This window comes from Nycticebus coucang, chromosome 15, assembly GCF_027406575.1.
Source record: "Nycticebus coucang isolate mNycCou1 chromosome 15, mNycCou1.pri, whole genome shotgun sequence".
NCBI classification, from domain to species: domain Eukaryota; kingdom Metazoa; phylum Chordata; class Mammalia; order Primates; family Lorisidae; genus Nycticebus; species Nycticebus coucang.
Window position 1 is genome coordinate 27,468,091 of NC_069794.1, and position 22,866 is coordinate 27,490,956.

Genomic DNA, 22,866 nt, shown 5'->3' on the forward strand with positions numbered 1-22,866 from the left:
ATACCATTCAAGTTAGGTTAGGTTATTGCTCAACTTTTACAGACATAAGAATGAAATTTACAATGTTTTCCTTATAGCCAAGCACCAAGTTATAAAATGGAGTAGTAGCTTTGCATGGGCAGCATTGATGCTTTTGTCACCACTTTCCTCTAAAGTATCAAACTTTTGCATCTGTTTTCACCAGGCCATATCGTCCGTTTGTCTCAACTATCATTCCTGAAGCATCTTCTTCATATTTCACTGAGTAAGTAGTGTTTTCAACACACCTTGGACTTTATCTGCGGTTTAAGAGTTAGTAATTTGCTCACTGCCTCACATATGACTTCTATAAAGGTATTTTTAGTAGGATTTGCCACCATATCTTAGATAAATATATAAAATAAATAAAAAATATATAAAATATATTTTCTAAATGGTTTTTTAATTCGTTTTTCCTTTTGATTTTCTCCTGTGCAATCTAGAATGTTTATCTTAAATGCCTATATGAATCAAACCATGTTTCAGTCTTGAGATATTTAATGGCTCTTCATGATTACATTGTATTTCTATATGTGTGTGTATGCCTGAGTTGTAGTTGAGCCCTTTGTCCAGGAGGTGTAACATATACTCTTACATTGTGTCAATTAAGTGATAGTTTACCAATCCCCCTCCTCCCCCTCTCCTTCCCCTGCCCTCTATTTGAATTGACTTATGTTTTTCTCTCGTGTGGGGATGTAATTGTTCATATACCATTTTCTTTCTTTTTTTTGTAGAGACAGAGTCTCACTTTATGGCCCTCAGTAGAGTGCCGTGGCCTCACACGGCTCACAGCAACCTCCAACTCCTGGGCTTAAGCGATTCTCTTGGCTCAGCCTCCCGAGTAGCTGGGACTACAGGCGCCCGCCACAATGCCCAGCTATTTTTTGGTTGCAGTTTGGCTGGGGCCGGGTTTGAACCCGCCACCCTCGGTATATGGGGCCGGCGCCTTACCGACTGAGCCACAGGCGCCGCCCTCATATACCATTTTCATTGTAGTATTGAGTACATTGGATACATGCTTTTTTCATTCTTGTGATATTTATTTAAGTAGAATGTTCTTTTACTCCATCCAGATTAATGTAAAAGATATAAAGTCTCCATCATTTTAATGGCTGAATAGTAGTCCATGGTATACATATACCACAAATTATCTTTGATTGTTTTAAAAGCAATGCTTCCATTTTTTATTTAGAGAATACTTTATAATTTTCTGCAATCAAATTCATGTTGATAATACCTTATTAATACCGTGTGTTACCCCTGTACAAATTAAAAAAAAAATTGTTTCTAGACTAATATGGCTGTTAATTTCTGTACAATGCCAACTCAGCACAGTAAGCTAGGATATTTTTTCTAAAGTTGACAGCACAGCTAAAGCTTCCAAAAGTTCAAACTATATATATATATATGTGTGTGTGTGTGTGTGTGTATTATATATATTTATGTAAAAATACCAATAATAGCAACGTGTCATGCACCAATAGCAAAATGCAATGCTTTTATAATTCATGTATTACAAATACAACTGAGGAGTTAGTAAAATTTCAGAATATTTTACAAAATTATTAATGGAGAAAACAACAATTGTACAGCAAATGAGTTTGTATGTTAAAATACTCAAGGATAAAATTTTGATGAGAAAGACCTGACTGCTTAACACATTATTTAAATTATGATACATAGAACTATTATTTCCTATATGAATATAGGAAGCTATTAATATATAGGAAAAATATTTCTTTCTGTTTTATCATGCCAGAAACATATGAATATTTGCTTTTAAAAATATAAATTTGTTAATCCATTCATGTACAAATACCTTTGTTATAATGTGATTTTTGGTCTTCTGGGTATATACCTAGTACAGGAATTATAGGATTGAATGGCAGATCTATTTTTAGATCTCTACGTGTTCTCCAAACATCTTTCCAAAAGGAATGTATTAATTTTCATTCCCACCAGCAGTGTAGAAGTGTTCCCTTTTCTCCACATCCACACCAACATCTTTGGTCTTGGGATTTTGTGATATGGGCTAATCTTACTGGAGTTAGATGATACCTCAAAGTAGTTTTGATTTGCGTTTCTCTGATGATTAAAGATGATGAGCATTTTTTCATATGTCTGTAGGCCGTGCACCTGTCTTCTTCAGAAAAGTTTTAAATTTAAATTTGGCCCACACATTTGAACAGTCTTCTTCATTTTACTTTACAGCAATAGTTCAAATGTAATGCTGTTTATTAGCAAAATAACAACTGACATACTAGCTAGAAATTTCCTATTCCAAGAGGATAATTTTTGTAAAAAGTAATGTGGGATCTTAAGTATTGCAGAGTTTTTTCATAATTTACATAGAATACCCATGACTAGTCTCTCTTAATTTGGAGAACAGGAAAAAATAGTATTTATATAAAGACTATTAACAGAATAAATGACTTTGAAATTTCAATTGATAAATAGATTGGTAAGACAATCTATGTTATATTAATTGGTCAGAAATGAATATGAAGATCATTTTTTGGTTTTCTCTAAAACATTTTAAAATATGTTTCATTTTACTGTTAGTAATATGGACTATTTCCCAAACACTCGTCCACTGTGTTATGCATCTATCAGTAATGGGCTATAGCAGCCAAATGAAAATTTTTCTAGCTGTAGCATTATTCTGATCTATAAAATGTACATTATTTAAATCCAAGTTTCTAATCTGGCTATTTATGTCCATATGATAATTTTATTTTTAAGCTAATTCTTCATGAATTCAACATAAATAATTTTCTTATATTATCTACTTTTATTAAACTCCTTAATGTGAAGTAAAATATTTAATCTTCATAAATATTTGTTTGCATTGCTATTTATTATTTTGCTTTTCTTCTCTTTTACTCATGAACCCATTAATTTCTTCATCATTACTGAACTCCAAATTTTAAATGTATTTTTTCTGTCATTTCTAAACAAATGATAGAAAATGACATGTGCTGGTAGAAATCAACAATCTCATAAATACCTTTGCCACTTTTTCATGATATGAAGCATCCAAAATTTACCAAATAATTTTTTCTTCTCTTTAGCACTGAAATTCCTGGATAAGGGAACAGTACGTGTTGAAGGATGGTGGTCACTTCCCAGACATTGAAGTTAGACTGGCCTCAAGATACATCCTTGTCTTGCCAATAACTAGCTGTTTAAAATAGAGGAAACCATTTTTCATTTTTAATACTTCACTATTTTCCTCCCTAAAATGGAGAAAATATCTAAACGAAGTATTGTTGTGAAGATTAGAGGTAATTTAATACACTTAGAAAAATTCTGGTTAAGCCAAAGTGCTCAATGTATGTTTGGTTTGTTGTTTTCTCTTGTTTTTGTTTTGCTTTTTTTTGTTTTCCTAAGAAGCTCTCTTTCCACCTTGGAAATCTCTCACAGTTTTCTTACCATTTTGGAGAAAATTTAATAATATATGTATATGATGAAAGAATTCACTTTATCAGCTTTCCTCGTTTTAAGAACAACTAATTAAGAAAGATCATAAATAATATTGCCAGTCCAAAAGAAGTATGTTAACACTGCTATATGTGTGCCATAGTGTCAGAGTGGTATTTATGTTTTCAGTGTTGGGAAGACAGCTGTGCCCATTGCTGAAAATTTTTTTCTTGAAGTTAGTGTTTCTATTTAAGGCAAGTTAAGTATTCTTTAGGCTTAAAGGTCTTCAAAATACAATTTTTAAGGAAGCATTTATGATTTAGAATGCAAGAGCAAAGACACCTTATGTTCTTTTACCTTTTTAAAAAAATTTTAAGGAAATTATTGTATACTTTATTTTTATATCCTAAAGCTAAAACACTTTGAACATTTGACTCAATAAAGCCAAAAATTTTTAAATGATGAATTTCAAAAATGGAAAAACTCTTATTATAAACAGTAGTACTTATAATTCATTTTCAAAGTTGTCCTTCTTGATGGAATTAAGGCATTTTCTTGCTTAACACTTGTGGAAGCAATATATGTAAAGGAATTTTTCATTCTTATAGCATTCAGTTTCAAAATACAATGGGAAACATCCCTCTTGATCTTTGAATTTTGGAAATCATCCAAGTGGAAAACAAAGAACAGCAAGCTTACATGTTATCAGTGAAATTAATGGAACAATATTCTGTGCCAAATATAAAACAATCACTTTGTTTTGGCTATCACAGACATGTTAAATAATGCTAATTTGATATACTTTGCCATACGTTTTGAAGTAATAATTTATGTTTCTTTAAGTCAATGTGCTTACTAAAGTCACCATACATTTTAAGGTAACATTTTGAATCATATAAAAAAATGCCTAACTTTCTCTTCTATAAATTGTCTATAATGACTTTCGTTTCAATATTTAGTATTCTTAAGGATGCTGAAATGTCAAAGTTCACTTTGGAATTTATTTTAAGGTTATAATTTTGGAGAAAAGGAGAGGAGAAATCTAATATATGTAATACATTCATCATCCTATTACTCATATATTCAATGTAAGTTCATCTTTTTAATGTCTTCATAAACGTTGTTAAATAATTCCTATGTGCAAATTTTAATTTATCATACTGAATTATATAGTATTGTCTGTTTTTTATCTCTTTCAGTGGTATTTCTAATCATAATGGCATCCCAATGTACAGTAGAATACCGGAACTTTATTTCTCTTATCCAACTATAACTTTGTATTCATTGACTAATCTCTCTTTCCCCATGTCCCCCTAACCATCTCAGCCTTTGGTAATCACTGTTTGACTCTCCTTCTACAAGTTCAAATTCTTTAAATTTCACATATGAATGAGATCATATGGTATCTATCTTTCTGTGCCTGGCTTATTTCACTTAACCTAATGTACTCCAACTTATTCCATGTTGCTGCAATGATAGAATTCTATTATTTTCTATTAAATAGCAGTATGACATCATTTATATATGCCACATTTTCTTTATCCATTCATCCTTTGATGAACACTTAGGTTGACTCCACCATATTTTGGCTATTGTGAATGGTGTTGCAATGAACATAGCAGTGCAAGTACCCCTCTGGCATACCAATATCATTTTCCTTTGAATATATACCTAGTAGTATGATTACTGGGTCATATAGTAGTTCTATTTTTAATTTTTTGACAAACTGCCATACTATTTTCCATAATGGCTGTACTAATTTATGTTTCCATCAACAGTGTATGAAATTTTCCTTTTATCCACATTCAGGCCAGCATATGATTAGAGAAATTGTAAAGCATACTTTGAAGAATACATTTCAATTTTTACAAAGTACATGTACCAATTTCAATAATTTCCCACAAAGACTGAGAAGAAATATTAATAATATACATATCTAAAAAAAATATTTGTTTCAGAGTATATATAAAACCTTACAATTGCATTATACAAAGTTACTAAACCCATAATTTCTCTTTATATTTTCTCAGCTCTTTCAAAGAGCAAAAGTTTTGGGTCTTTTTGTGTGTCTCTGCATGCACATGAGACATCATCAACCATTGTTTATTTCAAGATAACTAAACTGTTCTCCTATGTAGTTATGCAATTTTAGCATTTACATGTAAAATTATTCCAACTAATTTTGGTGAATTACACATCATAAAAATTGAAATTCATTTTTTTCCATGAGAATGTTAATTTGTTCTGTCAGCACTAATTGAAAACACTCAGTACCTTTTTTTGCAGGGAGAATGGGTACCAAAAACTCCATTCTTGGCAAAGGAAAGTACCCTCAGAAAAAGAGGTAAACTAAAAAGTAAGCTAAGTGAGTTCGAACAAAGAAAAGTCAACTAGTTTACATTTAAGCTGCCCATTGCTAGAAAGCTTCCTGTCTTTTCTGAAATTCTAGCCTGTTAGGGATACAGCTTACAAACACCCCTGCTGCGTCTGTGAGCAGTCTGAGGAAAAATGGTCATAGAAGAGACTATGACAAAACCTAGAAAGATACTGGGTCATCTCTTGCCTAGCGAACAGGCTAAACTGATACCCATTGTGGAGATTTGGATTTGCCTGGGGCAGAGATCAAGGGAGTAGCTTGAGCCCTGAGATATGGGCAGAAGAGTCATATCCCTTATCACAGAGGAAGATCCACTATGGTGGTGATGGTGAAAAATTCCTCTTTTCCAGCTATTCCTCAAAGGAGATTACCACTGTTGGCATTTTACACCATAGGGAAATAGTGGATTTTAACACACCTCCCTAGAAATCTGTGTGTGTGATCTCAAGCAGGAGGCTCACCCAATACAAAGCTCAGATTTCAGATTTCTCAAGGCTACACTTAAGGATAATAATAATAACAACAGGAGCTCATATGCTTACTCAGAAACTGCTGGGATCTTTGTTCCCTCCCTCTTCTTACCTTCTGAGCAAATAGACTTCAATAAAATCAGAGTGGAGCAAACATTTGATGCCATTGCCAGAATCCCACAAACAGGCAATGGACCCTGTGCTCCCACCTTTAATTCTATTCTGTGTCTCATGTCTCTTTCTTTACCATCATTTCTGACTCTATATTTCTTCAGTCAGTGGCTGCCAGTTCCACAGGTCTTAGTGGGCCCTGCCTCTTGGGTGAGACCCTGACACTTTTTCATTTATCAATTGCCCATACATTGTGGGTCTATTTTTGGACCATTTATCCTATTATGCTGACCCATGTCTGTGCTTATATTAAAAACAAACTGCCTTGTATACTGGAACTTCATTGAGAATTTTAAAATTTAGTTGTGGAAGGCTGACAGCATCTATTTTGTAGGCCAAGTGCTATTTCCAGTACTAACAGACTTAAGTTTCTATTTCCCTGCAAATGTTAGGCCTAAGTTTCTATTTCCCTGCAAACGCCAGGCCTCTTCTCGTAAATCACATGAGTGAAACTTGGAAGCTTGCCATTTGGAACTTATCTCCACCAAGGCCAGGTTGCTTGGATACCTGGTGACATAAACCTCCTCCTTCACCTACCCTTATATACCCTGGAAGAACTTTGCAATAAATGAGACTTGATCAGACTCCTGTCTTGTCTCCATTCTTTGCACCCCTTGCCCCTTCCCATTCTCACCCCCTCCTCCAGGTATCCCTGTCGACTGACCCGCGGGCCGGGTCATGTGGTGCCCGACCAGGGATCTGGATACGAGGGAAAATGGTGAAGAAGCTACTGGAGGCAGCCGGCCAGTTCAGAGAAACATCCGGACCTGGCCATGCAGTAGCCTGCTGTGCTGGAACGAGGATCTCGGTGAGTATTAGTGATCATGGGGCAAGAAGTCAGTCAGCATGAGTTATTTGTGGAACAGTTAAGAGATGCACTCAAGACACGAGGAGTAAAGGTCAAAATTAAACAGCTATTTCAATTTTTTGACTTCTTAAAAGAAGTCTGTCCTTGGTTTCCTCAAGAAGGAACCATAGACGAGAAAAGATGGAAAAGAGTAGGTGATGCTTTAAATGACTTTTATCAGATATTTGAACCTGAAAAAATACCAGTCACTGCTTTCTCGCACTGGAATCTCATTAATGATATTATTAGCTATCGTAGTGTTTCTCCCGCGGTTGCAGATGTCATAAAAAAGTGATAAGAACTGTTACATCACCACAAAGAAAAGGATATTAAATCCCAAGGTCCGTCCCAGGATTTTGGGGCTGCTGGAGGCACTCCTCCTAGCTGTCAGCTTAATGAGCAAGAAGATCTTATCTCACTAGAGAATGATGAGGAATCAAACAAAGAGGAATCAGGTATTCCCAGCCCTCTATAAATTACTGGAAAACAGACAAAAAAGGGCTAGGAAATTTATCTTAAGGGCTATTGACATTCCTGCACACCATGCAGATAGGATCACTTGGAAAAGTGAGGAGCCTGTATGGGTTGATCATTGGCCCCTCTCAAAAGAAAAATTATAAGCTGCTCAGCAGTTAGTGCAGGAACAACTAAAAGCTGGGGATATAGAGGAAAGCAACTCCCCATGGAACACTCCAATCTTTGTCATAAAAAAGAAATCAGGGCGATGGAGACTATTACAAGATTTAAGAGCTGTAAACTCCAGTATGGTCCTCATGGGGGCGTTGCAACCAGGATTACCCACTCCTGTGGCCATCTCTCTTGGTTACTATAAAATTATCATTGATCTTAAAGACTGTTTTTTCACTATACCACTCCATCCATTAGATCAAAAAAGATTTGCATTCAGTCTCCCCTCTATCAACTTCAAGGAACCTATGAAAAGATTCCAATGGAAAGTTTTACCACAGGGCATGGCCAACAGCCCCACCTTATGCCAAAAATTTGTTGCTGCAGCTATTCAGGAAACTAGGCTTCGCTGGAACTCCATGTACATCATTCATTATATGGATGATATTCTTATTGCTGGACAGAATGCTCAGCAAGTTTTACTATGTTACAGTGATTTATCATCCTCCCTCACAAACCAGGGACTTCAAATAGCCCTGGAAAAAGTTCAGCTAAAAGATCCTTTCCTTTATCTTGGTTTCCCTAACTGGACCCAGAATTACTAATACTCAAGCTGCCCTCAGATAGGACAAATTGAAAACACTAAATGATTTTCAAAAGCTCTTAGGGGATATAAACTGGCTTAGACCTTACTTAAAACTAACCACAGGGGATTTAAAACCTTTATTTGCTATTTTACAAGGCGATAGCAACCCCAATTCTCCTAGAACATTAACAGAAGAAGGCCGTCAGGCTTTAGCATTAGTACAACAAGGTATTCATTCACAATTTGTTACAACCATAGATTACACTCAGCCCCTGAGTTACATCATTTGTAAAACTTCTCTTACACCCACAGCAGTATTTTGGCAAAATGTGGATCCACTCACCTGCTTCTCCCACGAAAGTTATTTATCCCTATTATCAGGCTGTCACGGATATCATCATTATGGGAAGGGAAAATAGTAAAAACTACTTTGGTAAAGAACCGGATATCATTATACAGCCTTATTCTCAGGCACAAATTAATTGGTTATTTCAAACTACAGAACATTGGCCTATTGCTTGTGCTTCTTATTCAGGTAAACTTGACAATCATTATCCACCCAATAAATTATTACAATTTATTAGTACACATGACTTTGTATTTCCCACAAGAACCTCCAATTCCCCATTGCCCAATGCCTTATTAGTTTTCACAGATGGCTCCTCTTCTGGTCATGCAGCTTACACCTTTAATACAGAGATTGTGCAATTTCAGGTAAAATCAAATTCTGCACAAATTGTAGAACTTCAAGCAGTTATTGCAGTTTTCTCCGCATTTCCCAATTGAGCTTTGAATATTTATACTGATAGTGCTTATTTAGCTCATTCAGTTCCCTTATTAGAGACAGCAGCACAAATCAAACATGTATCAGAAACTGCTACCTTTTTCTTGCAACTCCAAAATCTTATACACCAAAGGACCCTCCCCTTTTTCATTGGACACCTTAAAGCTCATTCCAATTTACCTGGCCCCCTAACTGATGGTAACCGCAGAGCAGACGGAGCCACTCACTTAGTCTATACTGCCCAAACCACCACAGAGCCTGATCGGATCACATTAGCCTCCGCTGCTCACCAATTACATCATCTGAACGCTCACACCCTTAGACTCATGTTTCAAATTACCCGAGAACAAGCCTGCCACATGGTTAAGCAATGCCCTTCTTGTGTAATTCTACTCCCTACTCCCCATCTAGGAGTAAATCCTCGAGGTCTCATACCCAATGCCATCTGGCAAATAGATGTTACTCACCTACCTGAATTTGGAAAACTCAAGTATGTTCATGTAACCATAGATACCTTCAGTGGATTTATTTATGCCACTGGCCAGTCAGAGGAAGCCGGCAAACATGTCATTGCCCATGTACTAGCCAGCATGGCTGTACTAGGAACCCCTAAACAAATTAAAACTGATAATGGTCCAGGATACACAGGACATTCATTTAACGCCTTCTGTAAACACCTCAGTATCAAACACGTCACTGGTATACCATTTAACCCACAAGGGCAGGGCATAGTAGAACGTCCCCACCTATCTCTTAAAAACACTCTAGAAAAAATAAAGAAGGGGGAATGGTACCCTGTTAAGGGGTCCCCAAGAAATCTCTTATCCCATTCATTACTCATTTTAAATTTTTTTACAAATTTTACCAAGATGGCCGGTCTGCAGCAGACTGCTTCTGGCACCCAGATACTAAACAGGCTTTTGCCACTGCCCTATGGAAAGATCCATTAGATAATAAATGGCATGGCCCTGATCCGGTTTTAATTTGGGGTAGAGGTGCCGTATGCATATATTCACAGGAGATGGAAGCAGCATGATGGTTACCTGAACAACTGGTCAAACAAGTAGATAACATCATCACCTCTAAATCCAGGGAGCAAGAGACCCCCTGAGAAGGCTTTCTTTCCTTTTCTTTGCAGGTAACTATGAGCACCCGGATATGGCTACTGCTGGGAATCTCTCTCCTGATACGAAAAAATGAAGGTGGTTTCGGTAATCCCCATGAGGCTCGGGCACTCTTACAAAAATTAACTGGTACTCCTTGCGAGTGCCGTGGTGGCAGCTGGAACGGTGAGACAACCCCTCTCCTAAATGTAGATTGTGGTGATAAAATAGCATACTTAGTAATGAGACAAAATGTTCATGGAGCACAGGCATGGGTCTGTAGCAAAAAGGCTAAAATTATCCCCATCTTTAATAATAAGCCTGGACCATGCCCTTGTATAGAATGCCATCCATCTGTACATAATACCTATTATGAGCAGGTTCAACTATGTACTGGTACAGATAATAATACCTATTTTACAGCAATCTTGACCAGACATTTTTCGGGGACATTTGGAGGCAAGTGGGACACAGTCCCTCAAGTCCAGGGGACCTCAAATAAATAAGCCCAATCTGGCTGTCCCGATACAGTAGGAAAAACAGTTTGCTGGAATAAGACTCCACCTGTGCATGTCTCTGATGGAGGTGGACCCCAAGATCAGGTAAGACAGAATATAGTCTAAAAGCAACTGGAAAACATTGTAAAACACATGTTTCCTAAATTTAACTACCATCCAATAGCTTTACCCAAAAATAGGGATGTGAATCTAGACCCCCAAACCCTGAAAATGCTAGACATCACACATAGGTTACTTAATCAATCCAACCCTTCTTTGGCTCAAAATTGCTGGTTATACCTTCATTTAGGACTATCTATGCCTACTGCTACCAATATTAATTCCATTGGATTATCATCTAATAACTGCATGCCCATCATGCCTTTACCAGTACAACCTGTCTTTTCTGAAGCACCCTGTATTGTCTCCCCTTATAGAGACGACAGTTATGCTATTGATATTGGCATACTCTCTTTGACCAATTGCACTGACATCATCAATATTACTTATTCCCTGTGTGCTCCCAATGATATGGTATTTGTTTGTGGCAATAACTTAGCATATACCATTCTGCCCACTAATTGAACAGGATTATGTACTATCACCCTTTTACTACTCGATATAGATATAGTCAATGGAAATGAATCTTTACCTATACCATCCTTTGATTATATATCTGGCCGTTCTAGAAGGGCTGTACAATTTCTCCCTCTCTTGGCCACTCTGGGAATCACTGCTGGCATGGCCACTGGTACCGCCGGTATGGGCATTGCTGTACATAAATATACAGAACTATCTCAACTTATGGCAGAAGATATACAAGCCCTATCAGGCACAGTTAAAGATCTTCAAGATCAATTAGATTCCTTAACTGAAGTAGTACTACAGAATAGAAGAGGTTTAGATCTTCTAACGGCTAACCAAGGAGGCATCTGCTTAGCATTACAGGAAAAATGCTGCTTTTATGCAAAAAAATCAGGAATTGTTTGAGACAAAATAAAGAAATTACAAGATAATCTAGAGGAAAGAAAAAGAAAAATTATGGACAACCCGTTTTGGAGCGGACTAAACGGCTTTCTGCCTTATCTCCTTCCATTTTTAGGGCCCCTCCTTGGCTTACTAATATTACTGTCACTAGGACCTTTTCTTTTTAACAAAGTCATGGCCTTTATAAAACAACAAATTGATGCTATTAAAATGCAGCCCCTCCAGTTTCATTATCACAGACTTGCTATGGAAGATGAACGCATAACCATAACTACTTAGGGGACTGGCTAGTCAAGGACGGTAACAAGGACCCTCATCTCAGACTTTGCTTATCCTACCAACCTAAGACAGGAGCCCAGTCAGATAGCTACCGTGTATCCCATGACGGGTAAGGAGGATCAGCTGAGATGGTAAGGTGGTCCCAACCTAAGACAGACACAGTCACCCCACCCTCTCGGTCACGGGCTGGCAAAACTTTAAAAGTAAAATGTACATTTGAAAATATTATAAAAAAGAGGGACCTGTGGAAGGCTGACACCACAGCATCTATTTTGTAGGACAAGTGCTATTTCCGGTACTAACAGACTTAAGTTTCTATTTCCCTGCAAATGTTAGGCCTAAGTTTCTATTTCCCTGCAAACGCCAGGCCTCTTCTCGTAAATCACATGAGTGAAACTTGGAAGCTTGCCATTGGAACTTATCTCCACCAAGGCCAGGTTGCTTGGATACCTGGTGACATAAACCTCCTCCTTCACCTACCCTTATATACCCTGGAAGAACTTTGCAATAAACGAGACTTGATCAGACTCCTGTCTTGTCTCCATTCTTTGCACCCCTTGCCCCTTCCCATTCTCACCCCCTCCTCCAGGTATCCCTGTCGACTGACCCGCGGGCCGGGTCATTTAGTAATGTAATTATTTAAAAAAATCCATTTTTTCTTTATTTTCTAAAAGATTTTGACTACTTTAGTTGTTTCTATTATAATTTGCACATAAATTTTAGAATTAGTTTATCATTTTCACAAAAATTACTTGTGTTGGAAGGGGCATTATTTACATCCAAAACAATTTTTAATCTTGGAGAATGCCTTCTAGAATAGTGGCATAAGAAACTCCATAGATCTTACCAACTCAACAATAATGAAAACAAACTAAAGTCTCAGTAATTGTCCTGTGGTTCTACAGAAAATAAGGAAATGTTTATTCAAAAAAATGTTGAGTTTTTCTGAGTTGAGTAAATAATAGCCAGTTTATTTCACTTGAGCCTAGATCTGTTTCTTTTTACTAGATCTTCTACTCTCAGTCCATACGAGCAAGAACAATGGTCTCAATCTTTATACAGATCTACAATATTTCTCTAGGGGAGAAAGGCCACCAGTATTTCATGTCTCCTTCTAGTTTTGAAATGCAGAGCCTCTATAAAGGAAAACAAAGGCAAGAGTTTGGGGCACACTTCCTTCAGCCAAGCTCCACTTTTTAATGGAAGCTCTACCTCAGGTGTGGTAGGAAAATAATATTGATGTGCTAGTTGCTCTTTCATAATCTCTGTTGTAGAGTTAAGGTCTTATGCCAGAATAGGAAAGCCAAGAAGATCAGAGGGTATTAACCTCATTCAACACTCTGCTTATAAAACAGGCTTGTCACACTAAGTGTGCCATTGCCCCACTACCCACCTAACCCTAATGAAAACAATAGGCTTTAGGTGACAATGATTTATCCATGTAAGTACATCGATGTAAGAATTGTACCTCTCAGGTGGAGAATATTGATATGAAGGAGGTGATGCATGTGTGGAGGGAAATGGGGTTTATAGGAATGTCTGTACTTGTCTCTCCCTTTTCTTGTGAATCCAAAACTGCTCTAAAAAGATAAAGCTTTGTTTAAACAATGAGATTAGAATCCCATGAAAATCAAAACTAAAACCAGTAAATGTCAATCCACTTATATTAGTATTATAAATGTAAATGAGTTTTAGAAATACATTAAAAAATAGAGATTGTGAAACTGGTGTAAACATCAACAAAACCCACAAAATATGTTTCAAATGTACAATGCAAGAGCCTTACTTATAGATTCAATGATAAAAGTATGTTGAAAGTGAAAGGATAAAACAACACATAGCTTGCAACAAAAAGAAAGGTGTAGCGTCTATACTTACATCAGAAAAAGACAGACATTAAGACAAAAATTGCTACCTAAGAAATAAAAATCTTTATAATAAAGAAAGATAGCTATCAAAAATATATACTGATTGAAAATGTAGAAAAAGGACCCCATAATACTTGAAGCAAAGTTGACATATATAAAGTGTGATAAGGACAAAAAATAAAGAAGAGTTTAATTATAATACAGAAATATCTTACTTTATTATTCCTTGCCTAATTGTGTTTTTCATATATTTCAATATGTTTTTCTATATTTTTTATAGATTGAAATTTTGTGGCAACACTATGTTGAGTAAGTCTGTTAGCACCCTTTGTCCAACAGTATGTGCTCACTTCATTGCCATGACTCATTTTGCTAATTATTGCAATATATCAAACTTTTAAAATGATTATATCTGCCATGTTGATCTATGATAAGTCATCTATAATGTTATTTTGTAATTGTTTTGGGATGCCTCAAACCATGCCCATACAAGGCAGGGAACATAATCTATAAATGTTGTGTTCTGACTGTTCATCTCACCAGACCTTCCCCCATCTGTCTTCCTCTCCTCAGGCCTTTCTAGTCCCTGAGAGACAGTATTGAAATTAGGCCAAGTAATGATCTTACTCTGAGGGTTAAATTGAAGAGTCATATGTCTATCACTTTAGATCAAAAGCCAAAAATGATTATTTAGTGAAGAAGGCATTCTGAAAGGTGAGATAAGCAGAAAGTTAGGCCTTTGTGCCATAATTTAACAGTGTAGTGGATATAAATGAAAGGTAGGTTGTACTAAACCATTGACAAGTTTTAAATATAAAGGAAAGTTCCTGAAGGTATGTGAAAGTGCTACTTCAGTGAACACATGAATTATGAGAAAGTGAAACACACTTATTCTTGATATGGTAATAGTTTTAATGGTCTGGACAGAAGATCAAATCATGATACTTCCTTTAGCAAAAGCCTAATTCAAAGAAGGACACTAACTTCTTTTTAATTCTCTGAAGGCTGAGAGGTGAGGAAGTTGCACAAGTAAAGTGCGCAGTTAACAGAGGTTGGTTCATGAGGTTTGAAGAAAGAAGCCACGTCCACAACTTAAAGTTCAAGTACTAAGTGCTGATACAGAAAATGATGCAGGTTATGTAGTTGAAATAATTGATAAAGGTGGCTTCACTAAACCATAGACTTTCAATGTAGTTAAAACAGCCTTAAATTGAAAGAGGATTCTAAATAGGAGAAAACAAGGCTGGGCTTTCAAGTTTAAAAAACAAACTCACTTTCTTCTAAGGGAAAAATGAAACTGTTGACTTTCACTAGAAGCTGAAGCTCATTTACCCTTTCTCAAAATCCCAAAGCTCTTAAGAATTATGCTAAGTCTTCTCTGTTTCTGGTCTATAAATGGAGCAAGATAGCCTGGATAAAAACACATCTGTATACAGCATTTTTACTGAGCTGCTCAAGTTTGCCCTTGAGAACTGATGTTCAGAAAAAATATATGTATATATATTTTTAAATATTACAGTTCATTGACAATGCACTTGTTCTCCCCATAACTTTTTTGGAAAGGTACAAGACGATTAATATTGTTTTCATGTCTGCTAACACATTATCCTTTCTGCAGTACTTGGATCGAGGAGTAATTTCAAATTTCATTATCTCATTTTTTCAGAAATATATATTGTAAGGCTATAGCTATCATAGATAATGATTACTCTGCTGCATGTGAACAAAGTAAATTAGAATCTTTCTGAAAATGATTCATCATTTGGATGCTACTAAGACCCTTTATGATTTGTGGGAGGCAGTCAAAATATCAACATTAATAGCAATTTGGAAGAACCTGACTTGAACCCCCACAAATGACTTAAAGATTTCACTGTAGGAACTAATCACAAATGTGATAGAAATAGAAAAAGAAGTGGAATTAGAAGTGAAACATGAAGAAGCCACTGAATTGCTAAAATCTCATGAAAGAACTGTAATGAATGAGGAGTTCTTTCTCTTATCAGTAAGGAAAGAGAGTGGTTCCTTGTGATGGAATCCACTCCTGGTGAAGATGCTCTGAACATTGTTGAAATGGCATTGAAGGATTTAGAATATTACATAACCTTAGTTGACAAAGCAACACCAGCATTAAGATTGATTTTTAATTTTGAAATATATTTTATATGGGTAAAAAGCTATCAAACGGTATTACACGCTACAGAGGAATCTCCCATGACAGAGAGAGTAAACCAATATGGCAAACTTCATTTTTGTATGAATTGTACAAATGTATGAAATTTCCACACATACCCAAACCTTCAGCAACTACTACCCAGATCAGTCAACAGTCACCAACATTGAGGCAAAGACTTCACTAGCAAAAAATTACCTCTTTGAAGCCATAAGTGATAATTTGAATTTTTATCAATAGGTATTTTAAGGTATCCACCTATTTTAGACATAAAAGGTATCCACCTATTTTAGACATAATGCAATTGCATATGTAATAGACTATAGTGTAAATATAACTTGTACATGACCAGAGAAACCAAAATTTTATATGAATCACCTTATTGTGATAGTGTGGAACCAAATCTTCAATGTCTCTCAGATATGCTTCTTGGAAACTTCAATAACTACTCTTGATAATAGGTGGAATAATTAGGACATACACAAGGAAGTAAATGTTTGACCAACATCATACACCACACAAACCTAATAGACGTGCATAGGACATTCCATACAACAGCATCAAAATACTCATTCTTCTAGTGCACACCTGGAACATTCTCTAAGGTAGATCATTTGTAAGGCCTTTTTTTTTTTGTAGTCTTACTATTTCACCCTCAGTAGAGAGCTATGGCATCACAGCTCACAGCAACCTCCAACTCTTGGGCTCAAGTGAGTCTCTTGCCTCAGCCTCCCAAGTAGCTGAAACTAAAGGCACCTGCCACAATGTCCGGCTATTTTTTGGCTGTAGTTGTCATTGTTGTTTGGCAGGCCTGAGCTGGGTTTGAATCCGCCAGCTCCTGTGTATGTGGCTGGTGCCCTATCCACTGAGTTATATAGGCGCCGAGCCTGTAAGACCATTTAATGAAGCTTCAATACATTTTAAAAAGTATATGAAGAGTATATTTTCCAAGTACAATGGTATTAAATTAGATATCGGTGTCATGAAGAAATGTGGGAAATTCAAATATGTAGGAATTAATAAACTCACTCTTAAGTACAATATTTGTCAAAACAGAACAAAACTAATCATAAAAGAAATTACAAAGGAAAGTGGAAAACATGATGAGACAAATAAAACTGAAGATACAATATATCAAGACTTACGGGAAAATTGTAACAAACCATTTAAAGGAAAATATATTGCAACAAATATACATTTTTAATAAAAAGAACAATTTTAAATAAATAACTTAAACTAGCACCTTAGAACACTCTAAATGTAGTAAATGAGGCTAGGCATGTAAATGGGCCTCCCGGCTGTAAACCCCAGTATTTTGGGAGGACGAGGGCAGAGGATGCTTGATGCCAGGAGTTTGAGATCAGACTGGATAACATAACATGACTGTATCTCCAAAAAAAAATTAAAACGAAATAACCAGGTGTAGTGGAATACACCTGTGGTCATACCAACGTGTGAGGCTAGGCAAGAGGTTTGTCTGAGCCCAGAAGTTTGAGGTTACAGTGAACTGTGATTACATTACTACGCTCCAGCCTGGGCATCTCTTTGAAAACTTATCTCCATATCTCTTAAAAAAAAATAAAATAAAAAGGGAAGTAAGCTAAAGGTAAGAATAAGGAAGATAATACTAAGCTTTAAAGTAAAACTTGAAAGAATGTAAAGGAAAAAAATGATATAGAGAATAGAAATCGATGAAACCAAAAGTTCATGATTTGAAAAGATAAAAACAATTGTGAAAACTTTAGCTAGAGTGGCCACATCAAAAGAGATAAGATCTAAATTTCTAACCTCTAGAATGAAAGAAGGTTGATCAAAAAAATACTGTAAAGAAATACTATCAACAAATACTGAAAGTGATTCAAAAAGAATTAGAAATTAGAAACAGATCCATAGTTATAAACATGAAATTTATGATTTAAAAGTAAAAGCTCTGCTTCAGTTGCCTGCTATAATAAATTTTACCAAAAATTAATGAAGAATTATTACAATATAATCCTAAATATACAATACAATAATACATTACAATCATAAATCCTTCCAAAAAATAGCATATATGGTAACCCTTTTCAATGCACTCAATGAATTTGGTATTATCTACATAACCAAAACAAGACAAAAACATTGCAAGAAAACAAAATAACAACCCGATATATCTAATGAATATGGACTCAAAAATTCTCAAGAAAATATTAGCACTGGCTCAGCACCCGTACTCAGTGAGTAGGGCCCCAGCTTCATACACCAAAGGTGGTGGTGGCGGGTTCAAGCCCGACCCGGGCCTGCTAAACAACAATGACAACTGCACCCCTCCCCCCCCCAAACAGGGGGTACGGCGCCTGTGGCTCAAGAAGTAGGGCACCAGCCCCATATGCTGTGGGTGGTGGGTTCAAGCCCAGCCCTGGCCAAAACTGAAAAAAACAAACAAACAACAGCAAAAAAATGGCCGGGCAGTGTGGTGGGCACCTGTGGTCCGAGTTACTCAGGAGGCTGAGGCAAGAGAATCGTGTGGTCCGAGTTACTCAGGAGGCTGAGGCAAGAGAATCGCTTGAGCCCAAGACTTTGAGCCTGCTGTGAGCTGTGACACCGTAGCACTCTAATGAGGGCAACATAGTGAGACTCTGTCTCAAAAAAAAAAAAAAAAAGAAAATATTTGCAAATTGAATATAAAAACTTAAAAAAATTTCAGACACCATCACTAAATGTGATTTGTCTCAGTAATGCCAGGTAGATTGAATATATGAAAATTAATTTAACACAGTATGATGAGAATGGAGTACAGGAACTACATTTTCATCTCAATATACACAGAAAAAGCATTTGGCAAAATGCAACATCCTTCTGTGTAAAGAAATAACAACAAACTAGGATTGAATGAGAACTTCTTAGTCTGATAGTAAGTATCTATGAAAAATCTACAGCTAAAATTATAACAGTTTATGTGTGAAGAATAAATATTTTTTCTTAAGTTGAGGAATAAGGCGAGAATATCTGCTTTCACCATTGCTAGCCAAAATTTTATTGAAAGTTCTAGCCAGAGAAATTAGCAAAAACATGAAATAATAAGGATGCACGTTAAAAAGAAGCAGTAAAAATATCTCTGCAGGTGTAATGATCTTGCATATAGAGAATGATAAAAAAATTCACTAAAATACTATTTGACCTAAACATAAGTTTAGCAAGGTTTCAGGGTACATGATCGATATACAAAAGATAACTATTTCTACATATAAACAATGAACAATGTGAAAACAAATTAAGTAAATAATTTTATTTATAATAATATGACAAAGAATAAAATCAATAGGGATGCAACTAACCAAAGAAGTACAAAACTTAAAGGCTGAACCATACAAAACATAGCAAAAAGAAATTTAAAAGATAGTAGCCATCAAGGAAATGCAAATTAAAATAACCATGAGTTATCTATCACCTCATTGACTAAGAAGACTGACTATCATCCAAAAAAAGATATTGCTGAGGAAGCAGAGAAGTCAAAATCAAAATGCTTATGCATTGTTTGTGGGCATTCCAAATGATATGCCAATTTGGAAAGTAAGTCTGTCAGTAATTTAAGTAGTTAAATATAAAGTTATTATCACATACAGCAGTTTTACTCCTAGGTATGTACCCAAGAGAACTGCAAAAAAACCACAATATTTGTATTGTTCAAATACAAATATTGTTCAAATATGTTCATAGCTAAATCATTCCTAATAATTACAAAGTAGAAACAACTCTAATGCCAATTTTATGAATTAATAAATAAAATGTGACATACCCATGGAATATTATATTATTAATATTTTTCTATGTGTGTGTTTTTGCTCCATCCTGGAATCAAGAAGAGTACAGACATTGTATAAAAACAGCAAAACCTAACTGAAGTTTGTGGAAGATGAAACAGTGGGTAAGAAATGGGTAACTGAGTCCCTGGTCAGGGTCTTGGCTGAGACGCAGATGATATAATAGAACACTGTTGTAGTGATTCCAGGGAAGATGAGATCTAGCTTAAAAGAGAAGGTGATTTTTGAAAAAAATCAAGGCCAAGACAGAAAAAAAGGAAGTTTTTAATTTTTATTTTTCCCATAAAACTTATTATTAAGGTACTCTTTCTGAATTTTGTTTAATTATTCATACCTTTTTAGTGGATGTTATTATTAAATATGTTTTGCTTAGGGCTAAACTAATTTTTTGCCTTTATTTCCCAAAGTCAGTTTTATTATTATTATTCTTTATTTTTTATTCTGATGTATTATTTAGTCATTTTCTTAGTTACAAAAATACTCCTTTGGGTCTTTCATTCTCAAAGGCAGACATTACATATTAATAATATTCAATTTTCATGTACATTTAAGAAGGGTAATGAAGCTATTTCAAATTTTTAGCACATTTCCATATTCATATCTTCTTTTACATTTCCTAATGAAGTATTATCACTTTCAATATTGCTAATATCTCGTGTTCTTCAGTTTTATGAGTTGCTATTTAAAATTATTAATAAATCACATATATCACCATCATAAAATAGTAATTTTATTATATAGCTTTACTATTATATTAAAAAATAAGTGCTAGCATCTCACTAATTTACATAAAAACAGACATGTTAATGGATAAAGAATAACGTCTCTCCATCAAAATGCAGATCCAAATTTAATAAAATCTATAAAATCTTTTTTGCTTTTCTGTTTTTAAAGTAAAATATAAAGGCTGATGAATCTCCTCTTATAAACCTTCATTGTCTCACCTACTAATTGGTTTTCTTTTTCCAACCTTTCTCCATTTTTGCTATTTTTTAGTGGATTTTACAATCATAATATCTCTCTCCTTTGTCCCAGATTTGATTTACATAATTCACATATAATGGAACATATTGGTACAAATATCATGATCAAAGTAATTGTGCCAAAGGTATGCCTCTCCAGGGGTTACTCAATCTGCAGCTGGTGAGAGTATCTTTTCTCTTCGGTAACAATGTTGTACACACAGGAGTTGGTGACTGTGTAAGACCTGTGATGCAAGTGGGGCGATAAGAGAAACTGAAGGCAAGGCCAGTGTCAGACGCGAAAGATGGAAACTGATCCTACTTTTTCTCTTAGTTATTTTAGCCAATTCTTAAAATTTGCTTTGTTTTGTTTTTATTTTTCTCATATGCAATTGCTGTAGTTCTTATTAAATCAACAGTTTCTAACATACTTTTCTTTCTATACATGGAACTCTTTTTGGACTCTAATCAAAGTTTGGTATGCTGACCCATCTGTTTTGAAACAAGTGGATAAATGACATAAGTATTGTATCTGTGCCTATGGTCCACTTCATAGTCTTGCAGGAATTTAGGCCTGCTGGGGAGAAAGGGGAGAGTTTCCTGAACACCAGTGATAGAGGAGGAAGGTTTTATTTCAGCTGGTGGAGCTACAGCAGACTAGAGTCCAAGCTGGCCAGCTTTGCATCAGCGCTCTCCCTGTCCTGTCATTGGACTCAAAGGAGACAAACAAAGGAATTCCGGTACTACCTCTCTTTGGAGGTGTCGAATCATGTGCAGGGTTTAGGGAAGCAGAAGCAAGCAGCAAGCCTTAGTTTCTAGGACCCACGAAGCTACATTTTATAAATTCTTAACAGCTGGCTTACCGTGGCGAGGACCTTGCAGGTGTGTTCACGGGCTTCTGTGAGAAAACCTTTGTTCTTCCAGATGTTACCTTGCCTGTATGTCCTCTCTCAATAGTTAACTAAATGTCATCAGAGTCACCATCTTTCAATATATTATTTAAATTTTTCAGGATAGTCAAATTTCTGGGTAATTCCTTGGACAGATTGCTGATTTAATCAGCTATGTTGGCCAACTAATTGTATTTCTTTTTTTTTTTTTCTTTTTATTTCTTTTCTTTTCTTTCTTTTCTTTTTTTTTTTTTTTTTGAGACAGAGTCTCATTTCATCACCCTCGTAGAGTGCCAGGGTGTCACAGCTCACAGCAACCTCCAACTCCTGGGCTTAGGCAATTCTCTTGCCTCACCCTCCCGAGTGGCTGGGACTACAGGTGCCCGCCATAACGCCCGGCTATTTTTTTGTTGCAATTTGGTCACAGTTGGGTTTGAACCCCACTCTGGGCATATGGGGCCGGTGCCCTACCCAGTGAGCCACAGGCGCAGCCCACCAAATAATTGTATTTCTCTTCTTGTAACTCAGGTATTTACTTGAAATCGACTATTTGTCTTCCGTTCATTTTCAACTCAAAACAGTAATTGGAAAATGTTAATCTTTTATCATCACCTTTATTAAAATAAGTTTTGCACTTGGGTTCATTATTTGGCAAAGATAATCAAAGTTAGAAATTGCTATTTTGTTCAAAATAACTTCTCTACAACATCATATTAGTGGCTATATCCATGAGAATAGGAGTCAGAGTCCTCCTGCAACATATACTCACGGTAACATAGTATGGTCATTAAAAATCCTAGTTCAGGCTATTTCAAATTTTATAGTAGTATTACAATTTTTTTATTTTTATTTTTATTTTTTTTCAGTTTTGGGCCAGGGCCGGGTTTGAACCCGCCACCTTCAGCATATGAGGCCGGCACCCTACCCCTTTGAGCCAGAGGCGCCGCCCTTTTTTATGTCTTTTTTAATTTTAGTATTACAATTTTTGTATTAGTGACACAATG

At 35.8% G+C, this 22,866-nt stretch overlaps 1 protein-coding gene across 1 annotated transcript; it reads left to right on the top strand.

The window, feature by feature from the left end:
• Window positions 1-6,945: 6,945 nt before the first annotated feature.
• Window positions 6,946-12,478, top strand: LOC128566669 (uncharacterized). The gene is made up of 2 exons (XM_053563627.1): window positions 6,946-7,264; window positions 10,439-12,478. Exons 1-2 carry the CDS (start codon window positions 7,025-7,027, stop codon window positions 10,907-10,909), a joined length of 711 nt encoding a protein of 236 aa, XP_053419602.1. The 5' UTR covers window positions 6,946-7,024; the 3' UTR covers window positions 10,910-12,478.
• Window positions 12,479-22,866: the final 10,388 nt, after the last annotated feature.

What these genes read in the sequence shown, in the direction of transcription:
- LOC128566669 (XM_053563627.1), top strand. Translation starts at nt 7,025, where the DNA reads ATGAGACTTGATCAGACTCCTGTCTTGTCTCCATTCTTTGCACCCCTT. An exon ending in GTGCTGGAACGAGGATCTCG is followed by an intron (nt 7,265 to 10,438) that starts GTGAGTATTAGT and finishes TTTTCTTTGCAG; the next exon opens with GTAACTATGAGCACCCGGAT.